This window comes from Camelus ferus, chromosome 25 (genome assembly GCF_009834535.1).
Source record: "Camelus ferus isolate YT-003-E chromosome 25, BCGSAC_Cfer_1.0, whole genome shotgun sequence".
Taxonomy (NCBI): domain Eukaryota; kingdom Metazoa; phylum Chordata; class Mammalia; order Artiodactyla; family Camelidae; genus Camelus; species Camelus ferus.
The window spans coordinates 32260702-32280417 of record NC_045720.1 but is presented as its reverse complement, the minus strand read 5'-3'; the positions used below and the strand labels follow the sequence as shown (position 1 = coordinate 32280417).

At 41.0% G+C, this 19716-nt stretch overlaps 1 protein-coding gene across 1 annotated transcript in view; it reads left to right on the top strand.

Annotated features, from left to right (window-relative positions):
• LAPTM4B (lysosomal protein transmembrane 4 beta) overlaps positions 1 to 19716 on the top strand; it is a 54487-nt gene that overhangs the window by 8806 nt on the left and 25965 nt on the right. The window contains exons 2-4 of the mRNA XM_032468257.1: positions 12500 to 12611; positions 19152 to 19225; positions 19582 to 19704. Of these exons, the coding sequence (XP_032324148.1) occupies positions 12500 to 12611; positions 19152 to 19225; positions 19582 to 19704 (309 nt within the window). The remainder of the gene's footprint in view (positions 1 to 12499; positions 12612 to 19151; positions 19226 to 19581; positions 19705 to 19716) is intronic.

Below are 19716 nucleotides of genomic sequence, written 5' to 3'. Positions count from 1 at the left end.
GCAATGGAAATTGTACACATTGCTTTCACTTACGACCCAGTAGCCAAAGATAAGACATATGACCTAGCTGCAAGGGAGGCTGGGAGATGTCCTCTTTAGCTGGGTGTTGGTATCTCCAAATAAGCCTGTTCCTGTGAAAGAAGAGGAGAACCAGTTTGAGGGGCATCTGCTAACTGACCTGACACATGACACCAGTACTAACTACAAGAGGCTTTAATTCCAGTCTGCAAAACAGTACTTATTAGTTCTCAGTACTTCAATTTTCCTCTCTAAACTGGAGTTAATAATTCTAGCAATAAATAATTGTAAATAATTATTTAAAAATACCACAAAACAATTTAAACAAGTCATAAAATAGTTACAACTATGGATCAAACTAAGTAGTATTCAAATGCAAATGCATTTTCCCCAAGGTGTGCTGCATTAATGGAGTTCTTAATTGAGTGTTAAAAAAATTTTTTTAAAGGTAAAATGAAGAGTAGCATTTTCACTATAAGAGCTCATGTTTTCATCTAGTAAAGGATGAAATGCGGCTGGTTTATGGATTAGAAAACTAACTGGGCTTATGGGTAAGGACTTCCCATCTCAGAAGAAAATAATTGTAGAAAATTTAAAAAGGAATGTTGATACTCATCCAGTTTCCCTCTTCCCTCCTTTCTTCATTCCTCCTTTATCAGATTTGAGAACATCCTGTGTGTTAGGAACTGTGCTGGGTGCTGGCAATACAATGATGGTTCATGATAGACCCAATCCTTGACAACATGGCGTCTGTGGTCTAGTAGAGGAAATTAACAGTAATTAACATGTATTAATTAGTAGTCACACAAATAAATATTGCAACATAATTGTGGTAAGTGCTGCAAAGGAGCATGTGGGGCACTGTGATAAGGCATGTGGGAGAGTTTGGGGATGAGTGGCCATGTTGGAGAGCATGGCAGTCTTTGTCTTTAACCAGAGAAACTACCCCACTTACATTAACAGTGATTAATATATTATGGCTTATTTCACTCATTGTTTTCTGTTTTTCTCTCCTTGCCATCTTTCACATTACCTGAATTTTTCTTATCCATTTTTTTGCCTGTTTGCTATTTTTCATTTCTATTATTTTAGTGCTTCACTCAAAAAAAAAAAACCTTTGTTTTTAAATGGAGGTACTGGGGATTGAACCCAGGACCTCATGCATGCTAAGCTTGTGCTCTACCACTGAGCTATACCCTCGCCCACTCAAGAAATTTTAACATGTGTACTTATCAAAGTCTACACTTAATAATATCTTTGTCTTTCTTTTGAATAATACAAGTCCTCTAAGTCCAGTCATTTCTTATCTTTTAGTGTCTATTTTTTAAGCTCCCCAAGACTTGGAGCTATACAGTCCATGTTTGCTTTGTTACCCACATGTTTACTACTGTTCTTTGTCCATTCTCTCTCTCTCTTTTTTTTTTTTTTTTGCAGTCACTATAGTTTTTACTTAAAAAATGGCTATTTTAGTGTGGAAAGTACATGATCCATCATTTTCTTTTGTACCTCAGACCTGCAGTCTAGGATCTGTCCTTCTCTTCTGTCTATATATTAAAAAAACTTCCTTTAGGGAGGATCTGTTGGTGGCAAACTCTGACAGTTGTTCTTTGAAAATATCTCTGTTTGGCTCTCATTCTTGAAAGGTATTTCAATCCTTGCTTGACAGTGTCTCTTAACACAGCGAAGCTCTCCTTCACTGTCTCTTGACTTCTGCTTTGCTGCTGAGAGGTTGGCTGTCAGTCTTACTGACCTTTATTCCTGAGTTAGGGCAGGTCTTGTGGTTCTACATGAGTAACAAGCTGGAGGAGGTGCTAACGCCGCAGGTCAGCCGAGCACATTTTTGGTAGCAGTGGCTTGTGGGCCCACTCATTTCTGGTGCTAATTTTGTTTTCTTAGAATCTTGCCCATGTAGTTAAAACTTTGACTGTTAGTTTTTATTCCTTCAAAAAGTATTGAACAGGACGAGTAACTGAAGGCTTGGTGAAAAGAGTCAATGTGTAGTTATAAGGAAGAAGCTTTAATAACAGAAACACTACAGAGCTTTTAGGAAAATGTTTTCAAAATTTAGTAAAATTTAAATAGGTATTTTTTTTTATTCTTTTGTTATTTTTACCTGAGAATATTTCTTTGCCTAGTTTTTGTTTTTTCTCTGTCAGCAGTTTAGAAACTAAGTGGAAGTTTCTCAGATAATGTTAATATTTGCTTTAAAGTAATTATGTAAATTTGTTTTAAAGTAAGTATGTAAATAAAGAAATTTGTGAATTTACGTTAGTAACAGTTAATTAATAATTTACTAGATAATCTTTTCATTAGTTTACTTTGAGAATAGCTAAGAACAGTGATCTTCAGAGGCTGTCTACGTTTGAAGCAGTCTAATGCTACTTTCTTTTATTGGAAAGTAACAATATCAGATATTAACTTCACCTTTAAGAATGTTCCATTACCGAGATTCATAGTAAAGAATATTTGTCTCTGCTTAAAAGAATATAGTAATATTTCTGGTACACACTTTATGTATGGAAAGGAGAAGATATTATTCAACAATCAGCCTTATGATTACAAAACATTTCTTTGTCTACATATAGTTAAATTATATCATTGCATTTTATTTTGACAAGACTTTAAAAATTTAGCTGTCAACTTATACTTTAGCAGATTTTTATTCTAAATTGCAAACCATATGTGTAAACTAGAAGTGTATTTTTTGTCTTTAATTTCAAAATTTGTTTTTGTTTTTGGGTGTATTTAATGTATTGCTATTTTCGTAAGCAAAAAATTTAGTTCTAAAATACAGTGTAGTAACACTCTTCTTGAATGGAATGCAGAATTTATATTCTAATGGTTAAATCTGTGACTGCCTCTTTCTTTAGCAAAGACACTCTATGTTACGAGTTTCACTTTTGTCTTTGGTGAATAGCTGCAGGAATATTCTTTTTTATATTAAAACTAAACAGGGAGGAAGTAATATAATTGCTTTAAACAGTCTTTAAAAGCACAGGGCATATCAGAACACAAAGAACACCGGATTTGCTGCACTAAAAAATTAGTTTAGCCATTTAGCACTTTACATTTTCTCTTCTTTTTTCCACATGTCGGCCTTCTAACCCTCTAGTAATTGACCCTTCTTTCTGCACAGTTTAGCTCTCCAGAGCCCACTGTGAACTAGGCTTCTAGAGGAGGTCTAGCTCTTTATACTCAGAGATCCAGAATGTTCTTTAGGGTATAAAAGGGAACACGGCTGTTCTCCCCATCCATGCCCCCCTCCCAAGTCTCCCAGTGGCTCTGTGAACAGCCCTCTTTCTGGCCTCTGCTAGAGGACCATCCTTTGCTTTCTGTCCACCGTCCAGACATCTTTCTCATTATTCTGAGAGCATTTAGTGGTGTCTCAGCCCGAGAGTGAGGATCCGAACCCGACCGAGTCCATTCAGGGAAGTTGGGATTGCTGCTGCTGGGGTGGCAAGTCGGTTTCACTGTGCTTGCCGGCCTCCTGGCACATTGAGAGTGGCTGTCTGGAACACTCCCTAAACAGAACCCCGAGCCTGCTGCCAGGGGGTTGTTTGAGGGGCTGGTGAACTGGGTGTGTTGGCTTCTTGGGCAGAACCTGGGTGGCTGGAAAGCGCATGTGTGGCGTTTGTAATCAAAGGACCAATGATTGCGTCTCGGCTGCAAACATGACCTGGTGCAGGTTTCCCCTGCAGTCTGAGAGTCCTCATCTGTAGAATGGCAGTGATAATCACACCGTGAGGAGGGAGGGTATAGCTCAAGTGGTAGAGCACTTGCCTAGCATGCATGAGGTCGTGGGTTCAATCCTCAGTACCTCCTCTAAAGATAAATAAATAAACAAATCTAATTACCTCCCCTTAGCAAAAAAAAAAATAAATAAATAAATAAAAAAATCACACCACCTAGGGGAGGCAAAACTGCTTCAGTGATGGAAGTCAAAGTGTGCAGTGGTGGTGGTCTCCTGATTTAATCCATCACCCATGAAGAAGACGTGCCCTAACGATGGCAGTGTGGGCTGCAAGGTGAATCAGAATGACTTCATTGAATTTGGGGGGGAAATCTCTAATGTATTTTTTAAATTTTGCCTGTTGAAATGGGGCTCTAATAAAAGATACAACTTCCATTTTAGTGCTTAAACCTTCTTCTGCACAGTGTGTAACCTAGAGGAGTCAGAGCTTCTACAGTTGAAACCATTGGCTGAAATTATAATTCAACTCAAAGGACTACCAAGAGTCGCTCATTTTTATGTTTTTATTTCGTTGGACTTTCTCTTAACACCTAATTCTTAGTCACTTTGTCTGATTCCCTAAAATTACTTGTGCTGTAATTTTTGTCTCTCAAGACTTCCAAAAGTCTGTGACTTTCTGGTGTTAAGAAAGTCATCTTCCTGTGAAGGCCTTCGACTGCCCCAGCCACCAGTAAAGCTGAATTCCTTTCCACTTTAAGTGGAACAGCTAATTTATTTGACTGTTGTTACCCACTAGGTGATAGTCTACCTTGAGGGGGGAATAATATATATTGATGTTAGCACAGTGCCTGGCATTTATTTGTTGCCTAATAGATAATTTTTGAACGATTCAATGGATGAATTAATGAACATTTAGCATTTATCCTACATTTTACTGGGCTGCTGCTGTGTGTTTACTCCCTGGGCTACCAGTGCTTGAGGGCAGGGACCATGCCTTATTCATCTTACTCATCATATTCATCCTTTTGAAGGAGGATGAATAAAATGGCCGAACTTAGGCTAACGGATTGCTCATTCTTATGCTTTCTTTTAAAACAGTCAACTAACCTGACTGACCGGTTGCTACTAACAGTTCCAGACCCATTGTTAAAACTAAAGCTATTGATCTCATTGTTTCTACTTTATTCCAGTAACTGAAAGTAATAATCACACTTGGTCTCTGAGTCCTCACATAATCACAGGACTGTACCCTTACAAAATAGCCTGAATTACCAAGAAGACCACGCTTTGAGTGCTTACGAAATAAAGATATCTAATGCTGGCCTCTGTAGAATTGGTCTCCTGGAGGCATGATGTTGCCACTCTAAGTCTGATGAGAAAATGAATCTGTTGCTTGTTATCGATGCTTTATTGACTGAGCTATGGCTGTAGAACCACTCACCCCGTCCCCAAGGTGGGGTCACAGTTTTGAAGGCACTAGCCTGCTGTGAGTCCCCTTTGCCCAGCAAAGCAATAAAATTGCCTCTTTTCTTCTCAGCTCCAAGACCTTGTCTCTGGGTTATTTGGCTCGTCAGGGACGGGGGGGGGGGGGGGCGATCTTTAGACATCATTTTATAACCCAGTGTCAAGCAGAGTGTTGGGCACATAGTGGATGAGCTGATTTGGTCAGTTTCTTAGGCGGGTGGGATTTTATGGTAGATCTGATTTTCCCCAGGATATATTCAGCACAATTGTTTGAATTGACATAGCACGTGTGAGAGATTTATTTTAATATCAGAACAGGGCCATGCAGACAGGGGCTTATTTGAATAAAAAGCACGTTTGGATCAATTCTAAAATTTAAATAAATTTCAATTAAAAAGCCTAAAATTAATTTCACTTTGATTTGCCCATTGAAGTTGGACCCAAGTGAAAGGCACATCTGCTGTTGGTAGTTTTTAGAAGATTTCCAAATACTGGAGTATAAAAATTAGCCAGCTGTCTGAAAACAGCATATCAGATTATAATTTATATGTGTATTTTTATTTTTAACCATTTTGACTGTGAATATGGCACACATACAGAAAGTGCACAAAGTATAAACACCTTGGTTATCACTAAGCAAACACTGCCACGCAACCCTGACTGTTCTCTAAGATGACCCTGGAGGTTATAATATACATGCTTGGCTTTTAAAAATCTTGTATTAATTGGTGCTTTAATTCTCTTCTTGGACAATGCAGGCACCATCGATCAGTTCTGTTCCAATCATCCTCCTGATCTATATGCTGTTATTGTGTGTTTTGATTCTGTTTGTATTTTGCACTCACAAGTCATTATTATTGTTGTTAATATTTGTTAGTAGTATTCACAGTTGCCAACATAATTATCATTCTGTTGTTCCTCATTTCTTTGTACATCTTCAGTCTTCCAGCTGGTATCTTTTTCTTTTGGCCAGAGAGCCCCCTTTTAATACCTGCTTCACGGCTGAGCTGTTGGTGACAGATTCCCTTGGTTTTGTCTGAAAATATCTTTGTTTCATTTTCGTCCTCGAAGAATTGGGTTCTTTTTTTGGTTTTTTGCTTAATAGAAAGTTGTAAGCTGTCCTTTCGCCCCTAGCATTTTGTAGATATTAACTCCATTGCTTTCTGGCTTCTTTTGTTTTTATTAAAGCCAACTGTCTAAATGGGTTAAATTCATCCACTAAGTTCTTGATTTAGCTACTGTATTTTTTTCATTTTAGAGTTTCAATTCTTAAAAAAAAAAACTACTCTCATATCCCTTTTTCTCTTTCTTTTTTTTCTTTTCTTTCTTTTCTTTATGTGATTGAAGTTCCCTGCCACGATTCTTGTTTGGTTTTTTCTTATCTCCTTGAATATTGTAAACATAATCACTTTCAGTATCCAGAGCACCTATGGTCTGTTCCTGTTGTCAGCTTCTGCTGGTTCTTGTTCTTAGCCTCCTGCCTTCTCCTGTTTGTTTCTTGTATTCTGGACATTGTGTTTGAAAAAATTGAAGAATCAGTCTGAGGCATGGGATGAAATCTTTCTCCAATAAGGATTTTAATAGCTTCTTACAGGGGCATAGCAGCTGGCAATCCCCACATTCCAGTTTCAGCACTCACATGAGGCCAGGCTGGGCTGTGTCTTCTCTGGTTCTCCTGACTCCAGTGGTGAGGCCCTTATGAGGGCTTATGACAAAGCCCGGGGGAATTCTGCCCTCCACCCCCACCCCCACCCCCATCCAGCAGGCCTGCGCGCCAGCTCTCAACTCCCTGGCCCAGCAAGACGGTCAAGGGTGCTCTCAAGCTCTCATCCATCTCTTCTGGAATCAGCAAATGCCCTCAGGGGTATTTCTGCGTTCTGCTGGATCTTGGCCTGTAATTCTTCACTGACTTAGCTGTCTAATGCCTTTCATTTGTGTTTTGTCCAAGTTTTCTGGTTGCCCTCGGCGAGAAGGTTGGTTTGTATTACCTAGTTCACCATTACTGCAAGTGGCAGCTCTCCTGATTATGTTTATTTCACTCTGACTCTTCTCCTCTGATACACCTCTTCCCAAGTTCTGATGGGAATGCCTGGCCAGACCTGCTTATTAGTTGGCCATCTTCTTCCTAGTAGTTGTTTCCCTTTAGAGAATCAGGCTTAATAATGATATTCTACATCATATTTTATATTAAAAATATTTTTGAAGCTTGAAATAATTTTTCCCGATTATAAAAGCAACTGTGCTCATGTTAGATACTCAGGAAAATGCAAAAAAAGATATACTGGTAATTAAAGGAACAAGGTGTCCGCAGACCTCCCACGTGGTTTATAACATTGTTTTCGTGTTTTCAGTCTGATTTATACATGGGAACATAAATTATAAATTGGAATAAAAAATGTTTATACTGCAGTTACTGTTTAACATTATGCCATGAACATTTTCTTGTTAATTTTTTTCTTTACTTAAAAAAAATTTGTGGGGGGGTTTGGAGAAGGTAATTAGGTTTTTATTTATTTATTTTAAGGAGGTGCTGGGAATTAAACCCAGGACCTTATGCATGCTAAGCACGCACTGTACCACGGAGCTATAACCTTCCCCCTTGTCATTAATATTTTTTAAATGTGATTTTTCATGCTTACATAGCATTCTCTTATTTTGTTGTAATCTTATTTAGTCATTCTACTTCTGTTTCACATTTTCATTATTATAAATTAGTCTACAGTGATCATTTTTAGACATAACTTTCAGTGCAAAATTCTGATTGTTGTGTAATTATTATCTCGGTGGGTTTGAATGGTCTTAAGATTCTTATTGAGGCTTTTAAAAAGTGATCTGATAGTTACATTTTACATTTTCATTTGTTTAGCTTCAAGCTGCAGATCTCACTGTTCATTTAGGGTCTGATACATGACTTAAGGGTGAAGAGCACTTTGGATCCCTGGAGAAGATGCAAGGGCCTGACACCACTCAAGTCATCGGATAGGCGTTGAATGTATTTACATGTGGAAATAATCGTTGTCAAGAACAAGGGAAAAATACGTGACAGCACAGGAACACTGTGTAAATAAGAATGGGAACAGTTTGTACGTGACCTCCCAGAACACACAGAGCAAGCCCACATGGAAGGGAGCATTGCTCCTCTTTCTTTTACATTTATATTAGCTGTGCTCATTGCACAATCTGCCCCTGGCAAGCCTTGCCATCTTGGTTCTCATTCGTGGTGACATTCATTCCTGGTCAGACTCGATAATTGGGTGATTGCCATTTTCTCTCTTTCGGGAAGTACTTCTTACCCACAGTTCTTGGAGGCTTTGACTTTTGTTTGACCTTTTCCATCCGACCCTGTTTACCATGGCTAGTCCTGCCCCCAACCCCTTGCACAGACCTGGGTCCTCATGGGTGCCTCTGCAATCCTGCTGTATTCACATCCTCCGTGGTGTGTCACATTGCCATCCAGCAGTTGAGAGGTTTCATAGAATAACACAGGAACTGTGTGCCAACACACAGACCTTCTATCATGAGAATTTCACCCTGTGATTAAAAGAACAGTGGTGAGTCATTTGTGATGTGTAATGACCCTCCCATCACATCTTTGTATTATCTATGCCTCCTTTCTCTGGACTGTCTCTTGAAGAGGAAGGGCAGCTGGAAGGGACCTTGGCCCCTGGACTGTGGTCTGTGGCTTGTGAGCACCGAGGGAAGGGCTGCAGGGCCAGAGCTACAGGGAAGAGGGTGATGGTTACTGGAGCAGCTGGAGCGCAGCCAAGTGTGGCAACCAGGACCCGCTCTGGAGCAAGAAGAACACACTGAATCTGGAGCCAGCACTCTGACATCAGGAATGATGTGCTGTGTTCGGAGGCTGAGCGGAGGAAGCACAGATGCACACAAGACTGCACCAGGCCGGCGGAAGTGGAGTTGGGAAACAAGACATGGAGGGAGGGCCTAAGGTTGCATGAAAAGGGGAGGCTCAGAGGCTGGACGGACAAGCTGAAAGCCTGATTATTCGGACATCCTGCAAGTACTTTTCCTGTCTAAAATCAACCTTCTCATAGTCCTTCGAACGATCTTCCTTATTTCCTTTATTGTCGCACAGGCTTGGAATTTCAAAGTCTCGTTTGCTTTTTTATCTTTGCATCTACTCACTTACTATGTCTCTAATAATTCTACCTCCACGTGGAAGAGCCCTGAGAGTCAAACCTTGGCTCTGCCACACGTAGATCTAAGAGTCACTTAACCTCTCAGAGTAACACCTCAGACTGTCTGTCAGGGTTGTCCCAAGAACTGGAGATGAGTGGACCCTCACTGCCTCTCAGCCAGACCCTTGGGACACCTTCCAGGTCAGTTTCCTGCCTCCATCCCAGCCTCCAGCTTGGCCCTCCTAATGACGACCCTGATCACGTCATATCCCGCCTCAGAAACCTTTAAGGTTTCTTCATTAACTACTGAGATACAGCCCCCATTTCCTATCCTGGCTTCGAGGACTCGCCACCACCTGACCCCAGCCTGCATTTCTGTTCTCATCCCCGAGCACTTCCCTTGGTCTGCTATGTTCTAACCAAATTGAACTGCTTGCTATTTTTAGCACAGGCCCCTGTCCCAGTGGCCTTTCTCAAATGTGAAATTATTCTTTTCCATGCCTCTCAGGTTCCAAAATTTTCTCACGTCTCCAGTCCTTGTCCAAATGCTCCTGTGTCTGCTGCACGCCCCGTGACCCCAGGCTCAGCCTTAGGCTTCAGTGACATCTTTCTCTGAATTTCCATTATTCTTTCTCTGAACTTTTACCCTGCTTAACTGCTTTATGCTTTCTGTTGTTTGGGTGCATGATTTATTTATCCTCTTGTTCTAAATCCGGGAGAGTTCTTCCTGAGCACTTTGCAAAGTACCTACTCCGTTGTAGGCAATGAGTGAATGTATAATAAGTAAACCAGGTGAGGGGGACACTGACAAGCTGATCAGGAGCTGACGGGCCTGTTGGCACTGGGAGGACAGGACCACAGCTGCACAGCGCTGTCTCGGAAGACCTGGAGCCAGGTAGATTTCCGACGCCAGCACGAGCTTCCGACACCAGCACGAGCTTATGTAAGGGAACTAACTTGAGTTGCTGTTGTATGCCTGTCACCCATCTGGGTATTTTACATAATTTAGTCATTTGAACCCCAATCAGATCACGTTCTTCTCTTCCTTGATATTCTCCACTGACTTCTTGTTACACTTAGAATAAAATCCAGCCCTGAAGTGGCTCTACAGGATCCCCACATCTGGCCCTCATGCGCTAACCAGGCTCACTGCACGGCTTCCTCCCACTTCCATCTTTTCCTCTTACTCTCCCTACTCCACCCCTTGCTTCATTAAAGCTCCGTCCATGAATCCCAAATTTATGTGGGTTTTTTCTTTTTTTCTCCAAACCTTGATCACGGTGACAGCAGCGAGTGCCTTGCCTTTGCGTGGTGCTTTGCTTTTCGAGACACATTCTTAGCTTATTTCATCTGATCTTATTTCAGTGCCTAATCTTTGGACTGCCTTTTCCAAAGACAAGAATGTAGAGGGAATAAAATGCCAAGAAAACTTGGTGATTTATGCGAGAGCATCTTTGCCAAGTCATCTGCCCGTTGTAGGGCTAACTCATACTTTCCCGTGGGCTGTAGATACCTTCTGAAGGGTTTTCTTCCACTGGAGTCTTGCTAATCACACTCCCTTTAAACCGTGCTATGAAGTTTCTTGGGTCTTTGGAGAGAAGTAAGAAAGTGGCTGTTCCAATAGTCACTGTAGGAGGTCATGACAGATAGGACAGGAAGAAGACTTGATTTTCACTATGTACTTTTCTGTACATAAAAAAAAGTTACCCACACATTTGTGATGTCCATTTAAATTAGTAATATACATGTGTGCTCTGGGAAATTGCCATTCTCATTACTGTAACTTTTTTTCAAAAAGCAATAAGGCCATATTAGACACTTTGGAAAATAGAGGAAGGGACAAAAAGGTTATTCTGAATTCTACAGCAATCCTAAAACAACCACTTGGGATTGCCACTTCAGAGTGGGTTCTGGAGTGAGTGTTGTAAAACGAATCACCTGACTCTCCATTTGAACCTCTCCTGTAAGCAGGTATTTCGAAATATGATTTTTGTAGTAGGAAGTGCCTTTAGTTACTGTGGTTAGTAAAGACTTTTCTCTATGTATGAAGTTTATGCATCTTCCCATTTTGGTAAGAGTGAAACATAGAACTCTGTCAGAGCTTTCTCAACTTAGGAAAAAGGAGAAATAATAACTGAGTCTCCAGTGGAGCCTCACATAAACTCTGGAAAAGCTGCCCCCAACCCCAGCCCCATCAAGGCTGGTACATGTGCATAATAACGCAGCCTGGGCAGGTAGGAGGGGTAAGGGACACAGAAGCGCACAGAGGAATGGCCAGAAGCCCGCAGCTGGTTGGACGTAAGGGATAAGGGAGATGGTAAGCCCAAAGATAACCAGGTTATCAGTATGAACAGGAGATTTCAAGAAATTAGGTTTTAGAATTGAAATTCCTGAATCCCAATCCTGTTTCTACAGTTTATTTGCCTGAGCTTGGGCAGTGTTCTTAACCCCCGAGCCATCAGTTTTCTCGTTTATAAAACAGGGATAAAATTTAGCACATACTTCATTAGGTTACTGGAGGGCTTAAGAGAGAGTCCACATAAAGCACTCAGCATAGTGCCTGAGTCTTTTCCACTGTTAATTATTAATGGTAATGCTATTTTTTAAGATAGGGAACAAAAAAGGAGGAACAGAGGTGGGAGGTGTTGGGGAAGATGATTTCCGCTCACGTGGGCTGAGTTTGAAGCAGCTGATGGAAATGTATTCGGCAGTTTCTAGAAGATAGAAATGGGGTCCTGGGTAGAAAGGGGCTCGGCTGTGCTCCTGCAGGAGGGAGGATCCTGGCTCTGCCACTAAGTAGCTTTGCTCTCGTTCTCTGATGCTGTTTCCTAGATGGCCTCAAGGCTTTTATTGTCTGAACCTGTGACAAATGTATGATCACCGAACAGACTGGAGGTTGCTAGTTCACATGTGTGTGGCTATCTGGAGGGAGTTTTTCCAGCCACTGGCGTCCAGACTGCTGCATGCGTGTTCCTTGCTCTAGGGTGCCCAGCCCAGGGGGAGGTGAGGTGAAAAGCCAGCTGTCCCCTGCCCAGCAAGCCATGTGCCCTTGGCTGCATGAATGGGTGGGCAGGGCTTAGTGTTGAAAGTGCAGCAGCCCTTGGAGTTAAACTTCATGTGGTCAGTATAATTTTCTATTACAAGGAACATATACTGGGGTTATGGACTTTTTTTCCCTTTCTTCTTGCAGATCATCAATGCCGTGTTCCTGTTGATTCTGTTGAGCGCCCTGGCTGATCCAGATCAGTATCACTTTTCAAGTTCTGAACTAGGAGGTGACTTTGAGTTCATGGACGATGCCAGTAAGTACATCAGATAGCATCGCTAGATATTTTGGTATTTTCAAGGGCAGGGAATCCAGCTGCCAGTTCTTCCTATTAAATGACAAATATTGATTCATGGGCCCATCTGAGCTGATACTTAACTCTCTCTCCATCATCACAAATCAGAACAGCAGATATTTATGTGTACTTGTGTTCTGTCTCTATTCCAAGTTCAAGAGTTTCAATAAGATCTCCTTTATCTTTTTTTCATCTTGTGTTAACTTACCCGCTGTTTAAATTGTTGCCTTGTGGTAATCTTCTAGGCTTTTTTGGCCTTTTTGGGAGGAGAGGGAGTCAGTGGCTGAGAGGAAGGTTCAAATGATGATGCGTATTTTACTGGGTCTTCTGCCATGTTTCAGTATTTCCTTTTCCTCCAGGAGGTGATCGTCCTCCATTCTAGAAACTGTGCTGCTGGTTGTTTTGTTACTTTTTCCAGATAAACATGAACATACACAGGGATGTTGGTGTGAGATGTGCAGAAAGAAAGCTATTAGGACCCAGCTCTAAGATCTTGGAAACCTGAACATTTTATAACTACAGTCAGGCTGTGTCCATGCGCACTGAAAGGGGTAGTGCTATGCACACTGCCAGACAGGAGATCATGCGAATTCATTTTTCATTGGCTTTGCAGAACTTAAAGTGCATTTTAAAAAATGTGTCTGGAGCAAAGTGAGTAAGGGGGAGAGTGGCTGAAGATGCAGTTTTAGAGATAGACCAGGAGCATTCAGAAGACATGGTGAGTTGAGCTGTGTGGATTTTGTTTTCAGGGTAAGAAAAAGCCACTCAGTGGTTTTTAGTAATTCTGTGGTTATGAACTGGCGCATGTTTTCAGAAGATCCCTTTTGTTGCTGAGTAAAGGTTGCATTTAGGGGACTGAATGTGTGAGTACGGAGGCCTGGAGACTGATTTGGGGCATATTTTCCCACCATCCCGGCTGCACTGGGGATGGGAAAGAAGATGATGGGTTTGGAGGTGGGATTGACAGAACTTGCTGGTTTAGGCAGTGAGGGAAAGGGAGGAATCAAGGATGGCCCATACTTTCCAGCTTGTGTATATGACCTGCACCTTAACTGGAGTGAGGAAGTCTAGGGCCAGGAGAGGGAACACACCTTGGGAAGAAAACTCGACTGGTTTAAGTGACTCAGCGTAGTTGTTAGGAGCGTGGACTCTGAAGCCAGAGACCTGAATCCTGACCCTGTCGTGTATTAAATGCGTTAAGATTGGGCTAATTACTTATCTTCGTGCGGCTTAGGTTCCCCCTCTGAATAGAGGAATGATTATAGTATCTACCTTATGGGATTGTTGTGGTGGTTAAATCAGTTAGTATATGAAAAATGCTTGGAATGGGGTCTGGCCCGTAGTAAGTGCTCAGTATATTTCACTGTTTCACTAGCTGTTATTGGATAGGCATGTTTTAGTTGAAGTGTGAGCTATCTTAAAGTGGAGAGATTAAAATGTAGTTGGACATATGCGTCTGTAACCCAGACACCTGGGCTGAAGTAGATTTGAGGACATCAACTTAAAAATGGTATTGATGTTCGGGAGATAGTGAAGAGAAAAGGGAAGGATGGGGCTCTGAAGGAGCCCCAGTGTTAGAGGTCAGGAGGAGCCTGCGAACAGCTGGAAGTGAAGTAGATGGAAAACCGAGAGATGCTTTATGTCCTCTGGCTTCCGCCACACTGCTTCACAATAGGTCCTGAGAAGTCAGGGGCATTATGTTATCCTGGAGTCCTTGTCAGACTGAGCCGTGACTTCTGCTGTAACATTGCTCATTCTTTCTACTCTGAATAACCCCATTCCTCTGATGAATTCCTCCAGAAAGGATAATGAGATCCATTAATATTAAATTAATACCTCTCTGCCTTCCTTCCCCTGAGTTAAAAGACTATATAAGCTATAAATACCGTGTTTGATTGACATTTAGAAATAAATGCTCTTTCACTGCTTCCAGTAGCAGGATTCCTTTTCTAAGTAATAGAGGTTAGAAGAGAAGTTTTAAATGATACAGCTACAGTTGTGTCTGCATCGGATAGTAACTCTGCCTGGCTTGTTCTGATTGCCAGAGATTAAGCTGGGTGGTGACTGCCTGACAGCACAGGCTTAATTTAGCTCACTTCAAAGGCTTGCTGGTACTTAAGACTCTAAAATAGTCATTGTTTTGTGGTGTCCTGGATATTAATTCCAGTGCATTTGTGGTTTCTCAGATATTTCATATATTTGAAAGAAATGAATGAATAGTTTAAATCACGTGATTAAAAAGGTACAGAAGAATGAGTATTCATTCACTTGAGTGAATTTTTTTTTAACTTTCCCTCTTACATTTCCTTTTTGTATATTTTGATCTCTTTTTAGAAAAAAGTTTAGAAGCCAAGGGTCATCATGCCTGACAAATCTTTCTATATTTAATACACATGAGGGTAGAATTAAATAGTCCTTGAAATGAGTACAATCAGTTGCTTTAAGTTGTGCTCGAAAATTATGGTATATAGCAATTTTGACTTGTCTTTTTGGAATGGTGGTAGCCATCTCAAGATTTTATCCAGAAGGACAAAGCAGGGATGCGTCTTGCTTTTTCATACGATCTTTTCCTAAAATGATCTGGTAGAAGAAAGCCAGATTGCTATTATTTATATCTAAATGGGACATACAGGAGACTCCACTAGGATAAAGAAAAAAATATAAAGATTTCTGTTTTCAAAAACACCTAACTCTTGCACATTTGTATTTTTACACATTTTTATATACAAATTAGTAATAATATATATTTATAATTTATAAATAAACATATAATCAAAAAATGGACTACACTAGGAAAGATGGGGAAACTGTCAGAGATTGGAGGAAACAAAGGATTCAAAACTACAGGTAGTATGAGACACTGGATAGGATTCTGAAACAGAAAAAGGATGTTAGGAGGCAAACAAACAGGTGAAGTTCAGATAAGTAGACTTCATGAAATTTTGTTTGTGAAGTTTTGATGGACTGGCAAAGAACTAACAGGAAGTGTCAGAGCAAAGCATAATGCCAAACAGTGGATCATCCAAATTAATTTCTGATTAATTTTGCAGCAGAATTGTCTTTCAAGCCAAACTTATGTTATTCACTGGGTGGATACACCTGGCCCCAGGAAGGGAATGGCCAAAAGAAAAACAATCATGAATTTATGTTTGTTACATGTAGGCACCTGACTTAGGATACAGACATTTATTGGAGAAAGGATGATCTTTACAGTAGATGGTTCTGGGTGAAATCAAGAAGAGAAAAACAGATACTTTGCAAAAGAAGATACCCATATGATCAATAAGCATATGAAAATATTCTCCACATTATTAGTTGTAAAGGAAATGCAGATTACAAGCACAGTGCTGAATCCCTACACCCCCCTCAAAATGGCACCACGAACAGAATGGACAGTGCCACCTGTTTATGGCGGTGGAACCACCGGAATTCTCCAGCTGCAACCAGGAGTGTAAATCCCACAACCACTTTGGGAAAACTAAAGCTGAATATACATCCACCATATGACTCAGCGGTGTCTCTCCTAGTTACGCACCCTACCGAAGTGAACGCGTGTTGTCTATCATAAGCCATGCATAAAAACGGGCGTAGTCTCTTTATCCATAATAGCCAAAGCCTGGAACAGTCCACATTCCCACCAGTGGTAGCGTGGACACAAATGGAGTGATCAGAGAAAGGGTACAAGCAGAGTGGGTGCTGGGATTCATTATAGTTCTCTGGGTATACTTACGTATGTCTGTGTGTTTAAAAGTTTTGATAATAGAAGCTAAGAAGTAGAAGGGGTAGAAGTGACCAGCTGGTGCTTTCCATGTGGCTCTTGACGCCACATTGGAAACGGCCCAGGCTACCTGCTGCTCTCTCTTCACAAATCCCCAACCCAGCTGGGTAGTCAGGCTGCAGAGCTCGCCTACTTGTGCATAACCATCCCAGCGTCTTAAGGAAATAGACACACACACACAACTGCAGGGGAAGCAGAGCCATAGGCACCACCCTGGCCCTTTATTTTCATCCATCTACCCTCCCATCCTTCCATCTCTTTATCTTTTAAATCACATGGCTCAAGGTGGGAGGGTACAGCTCAGTGGTAGAGTGCATACTTAGCATGCACAAGGTCCTGGGTTCAATCCCCAGTACCTCCATTAAACCTAATTACCTTACCCCCATCCCCCCAAATTTTTTTTTAATTAAAAATTTTCAAATAAAAAAATAAATCACATGGGTTAAGAAGGTTGCATATTGTCTACCTTGACTGTATCTTTTTTTTTAAAGGATAATGCAAAGAATATTTTTAAGATCTTTTTACAAAGATGTAGGTTTAAGAAGACCCCTAGGCTTTGTATTTTGCTCTCAGCAGCTCAGACTGTTGCTGTGAATTCATCTGAAAACAGTTCTCCTCTAGACTTAATGGTGAGAATATACCCCAAATACTGTTTTCATGAATGGCAGTGCCAAAAATGTGACCGAAAATGAGAGATCGAGCTATAAGCGTGGCTTATGACTAGGCAAGTAAGATGTGGGAAGATAAATCAGGTAGTTAGCTAGCTGGCTACTGCCACTTTCATGGGAAGGAAACAAATCCAAGAAATGTAAAGGGACCGTGGAATTAGAAGTAGATGATTTAAAACAAAGGCATTTCAGGGAACTCCTATATATGCTTATTCTATTTCAATGATTAACTGAGTATCAGGAAAAGATTTCTAATTATGCCTTTTGTGGCCTGTGGAGTAACTTTTATTAAGGTCCTTTTCAAATTAGAACTGCATTGGTAAGTCAGGAAGTTAATTTAGGGACCAGCATGACGTCAGTGTGCTCTGCCTGTGGGTTGGTGGGGCTGCTATGGGAAGGGTGTTCCTGTCACCGACCGGTACTTTCCTGATTGTAAAAATCCCTATGTTGTTATAGAACCAGTTCCTCGTTTGCGTGTGACATAATTAAAAGGAATGGATTTTAATTCCTCAGAGTAACTCTCGTGTTTACCGTGGTATGCTACACGTTGTTTCAGAGGAGTTGGACTCTAGATTGCTAGGAGGTACAAGGTTTACTAGCCTGTTTTATCTGCTCTCTGTTTTTATTGGATTTACACTTTGGTTCTACCTAAGGTATTTCACATGCTTGTGATATATGCCTCATCTCAAACCAACATTTCTCTATGGTATCTCATGGTGAATGGTGATAGGATAGTTTATGACTTCCATTTCATTTGTGCCTTCTAAATTTCTCCTTTTTCTTTGAAAAAGATGGAAATTAAATCTTACATAATCATTACAGAATTTTTAGTTCTGGAGTGGCTTTCTTTTTTCCACACTAGAACATACAATATTCAGTAAGATTTTGTGTTTTTTTTTCTTCTATCTTAATATTTTATGTTAATAAAAGTTCTAATTATATATAACAGTCATTAATGAGATATTTTACGTCTTTAAAAAAATACTAAGCCCTAGAAACCTGGAGTACATTTCAGTCTTAGGGCGCATCTCAATTCAGACTGACCACATTTCAAGTGCCCTGGACCCACATGTGGCATCTGTCACCTTCTCGGTGTTGGGGTTGCAGTAGTGAACGAGACATAGAAACTCCCTGTCCTCAGGAGCGTTTCTCTAGGAGAGGGAGACAGACAGGACACAAGTAACAAATGTAAGTAAGGTAACAGTGATCCGTGCTGTAAAGAAAATACAGCAGCCACATGGGCACGGCGGGAGGGGAGGCCCACGTTAGCTACAAGAGTCAGGGGAGATCTCCGGGAGGTGCTGACATTTGAGCTGAGACCTGAAAGGTGGAGCTAGTCATGTGAGAAACTGAGTGACGTTATGTCTGTTCAGGGGGACATGCAAACTCAAGGCCCTGAGATGGGGTGATACTGTTGTGTTTAGTGATCTAAACAGCATGGTTGGATTCCAGTGAGCAAGGAAGCATGGGATGAGGTGCAGTGAGATTGGTGGGGGATCTGTGTGTGCTCTAGAGTAAGCAGAGACATAAAGGCCCTGATGAGAAATTGAGATTTGATTTTAAATAAGATGGGAACCTTGTGGAGAGTTTTAGTAGGGGCATGAGACACACATGAGTTTATAACATACATGTTAGATACCTGTATGTTAAAAGAATACCTCATTTGTTATATATATAAAATTCAGTGGACCAGAAGACCAAACTTTTAAATATATAAACATATAGAGAGATATGGAGATTGACCTATCGGTGTATATTTATGGATGTATTTAATATCTATAACCAGTATCCCACTCCCTTTTTGAAATAAACTTGAGTGTAAATCAATCTCTTCTCTATAGACATATGTATGATTTAGGGAGATCATCTTTTGGGCACTTTGCTTCCATTAGCAACTGACTTCTTAAATTCGAAAAGAACTCTGGTGGTTTACTTAGTATCAAGTTCTTGCTTATAATTGGTTTATTAAAAAAAAAAAGCCTTTGAGGAGAGACCAAAAAAGTGTTGCAACAGCGGAACCACTCCTGATGGTCCGTCTGTCTTTCTCTTTGACAGACATGTTCATCGCCATCGCGATTTCTCTCCTCATGATCCTGATATGTGCCATGGCCACTTACGGAGCCTACAAGGTGAGCAGCTTTGAAATGAGGTCTGGGCCTTTCCCTCGGTCCCTCACATGTGCAGTCTGTGCAGCTGTCTGTGAGAAGTAAGGAGTGATCACCCTCGGTTTCCTGTGAGACTCTTTGGAAGTTCAAGTCTCTTGTTAACGTTACGTGGGAAACCCCTGTTCTAGTCTCAGGAATGTTCACTGGGGCTTCGCTGGTTGCCTGCTTCTGCTGGGCTTACCAGGTTGCCATCGTGACGTGCTTTAATGAATTTCTACTCCTCTGTTTCCCTTCAGATTAAGAAAAGATTGCTCCAAATTCAAGAAAAGTAATGTTTTGTAACACCAAATTTTTAACGTCCTGTTCTCTCTTATGTGTAGCAACACGCTGCCTGGATCATCCCGTTCTTCTGTTACCAGATCTTCGATTTTGCCCTGAACACCTTGGTTGCAGTCACTGTGCTTGTTTATCCAAACTCCATCCAGGAGTACATACGACAGCTGGTATGAGACCTT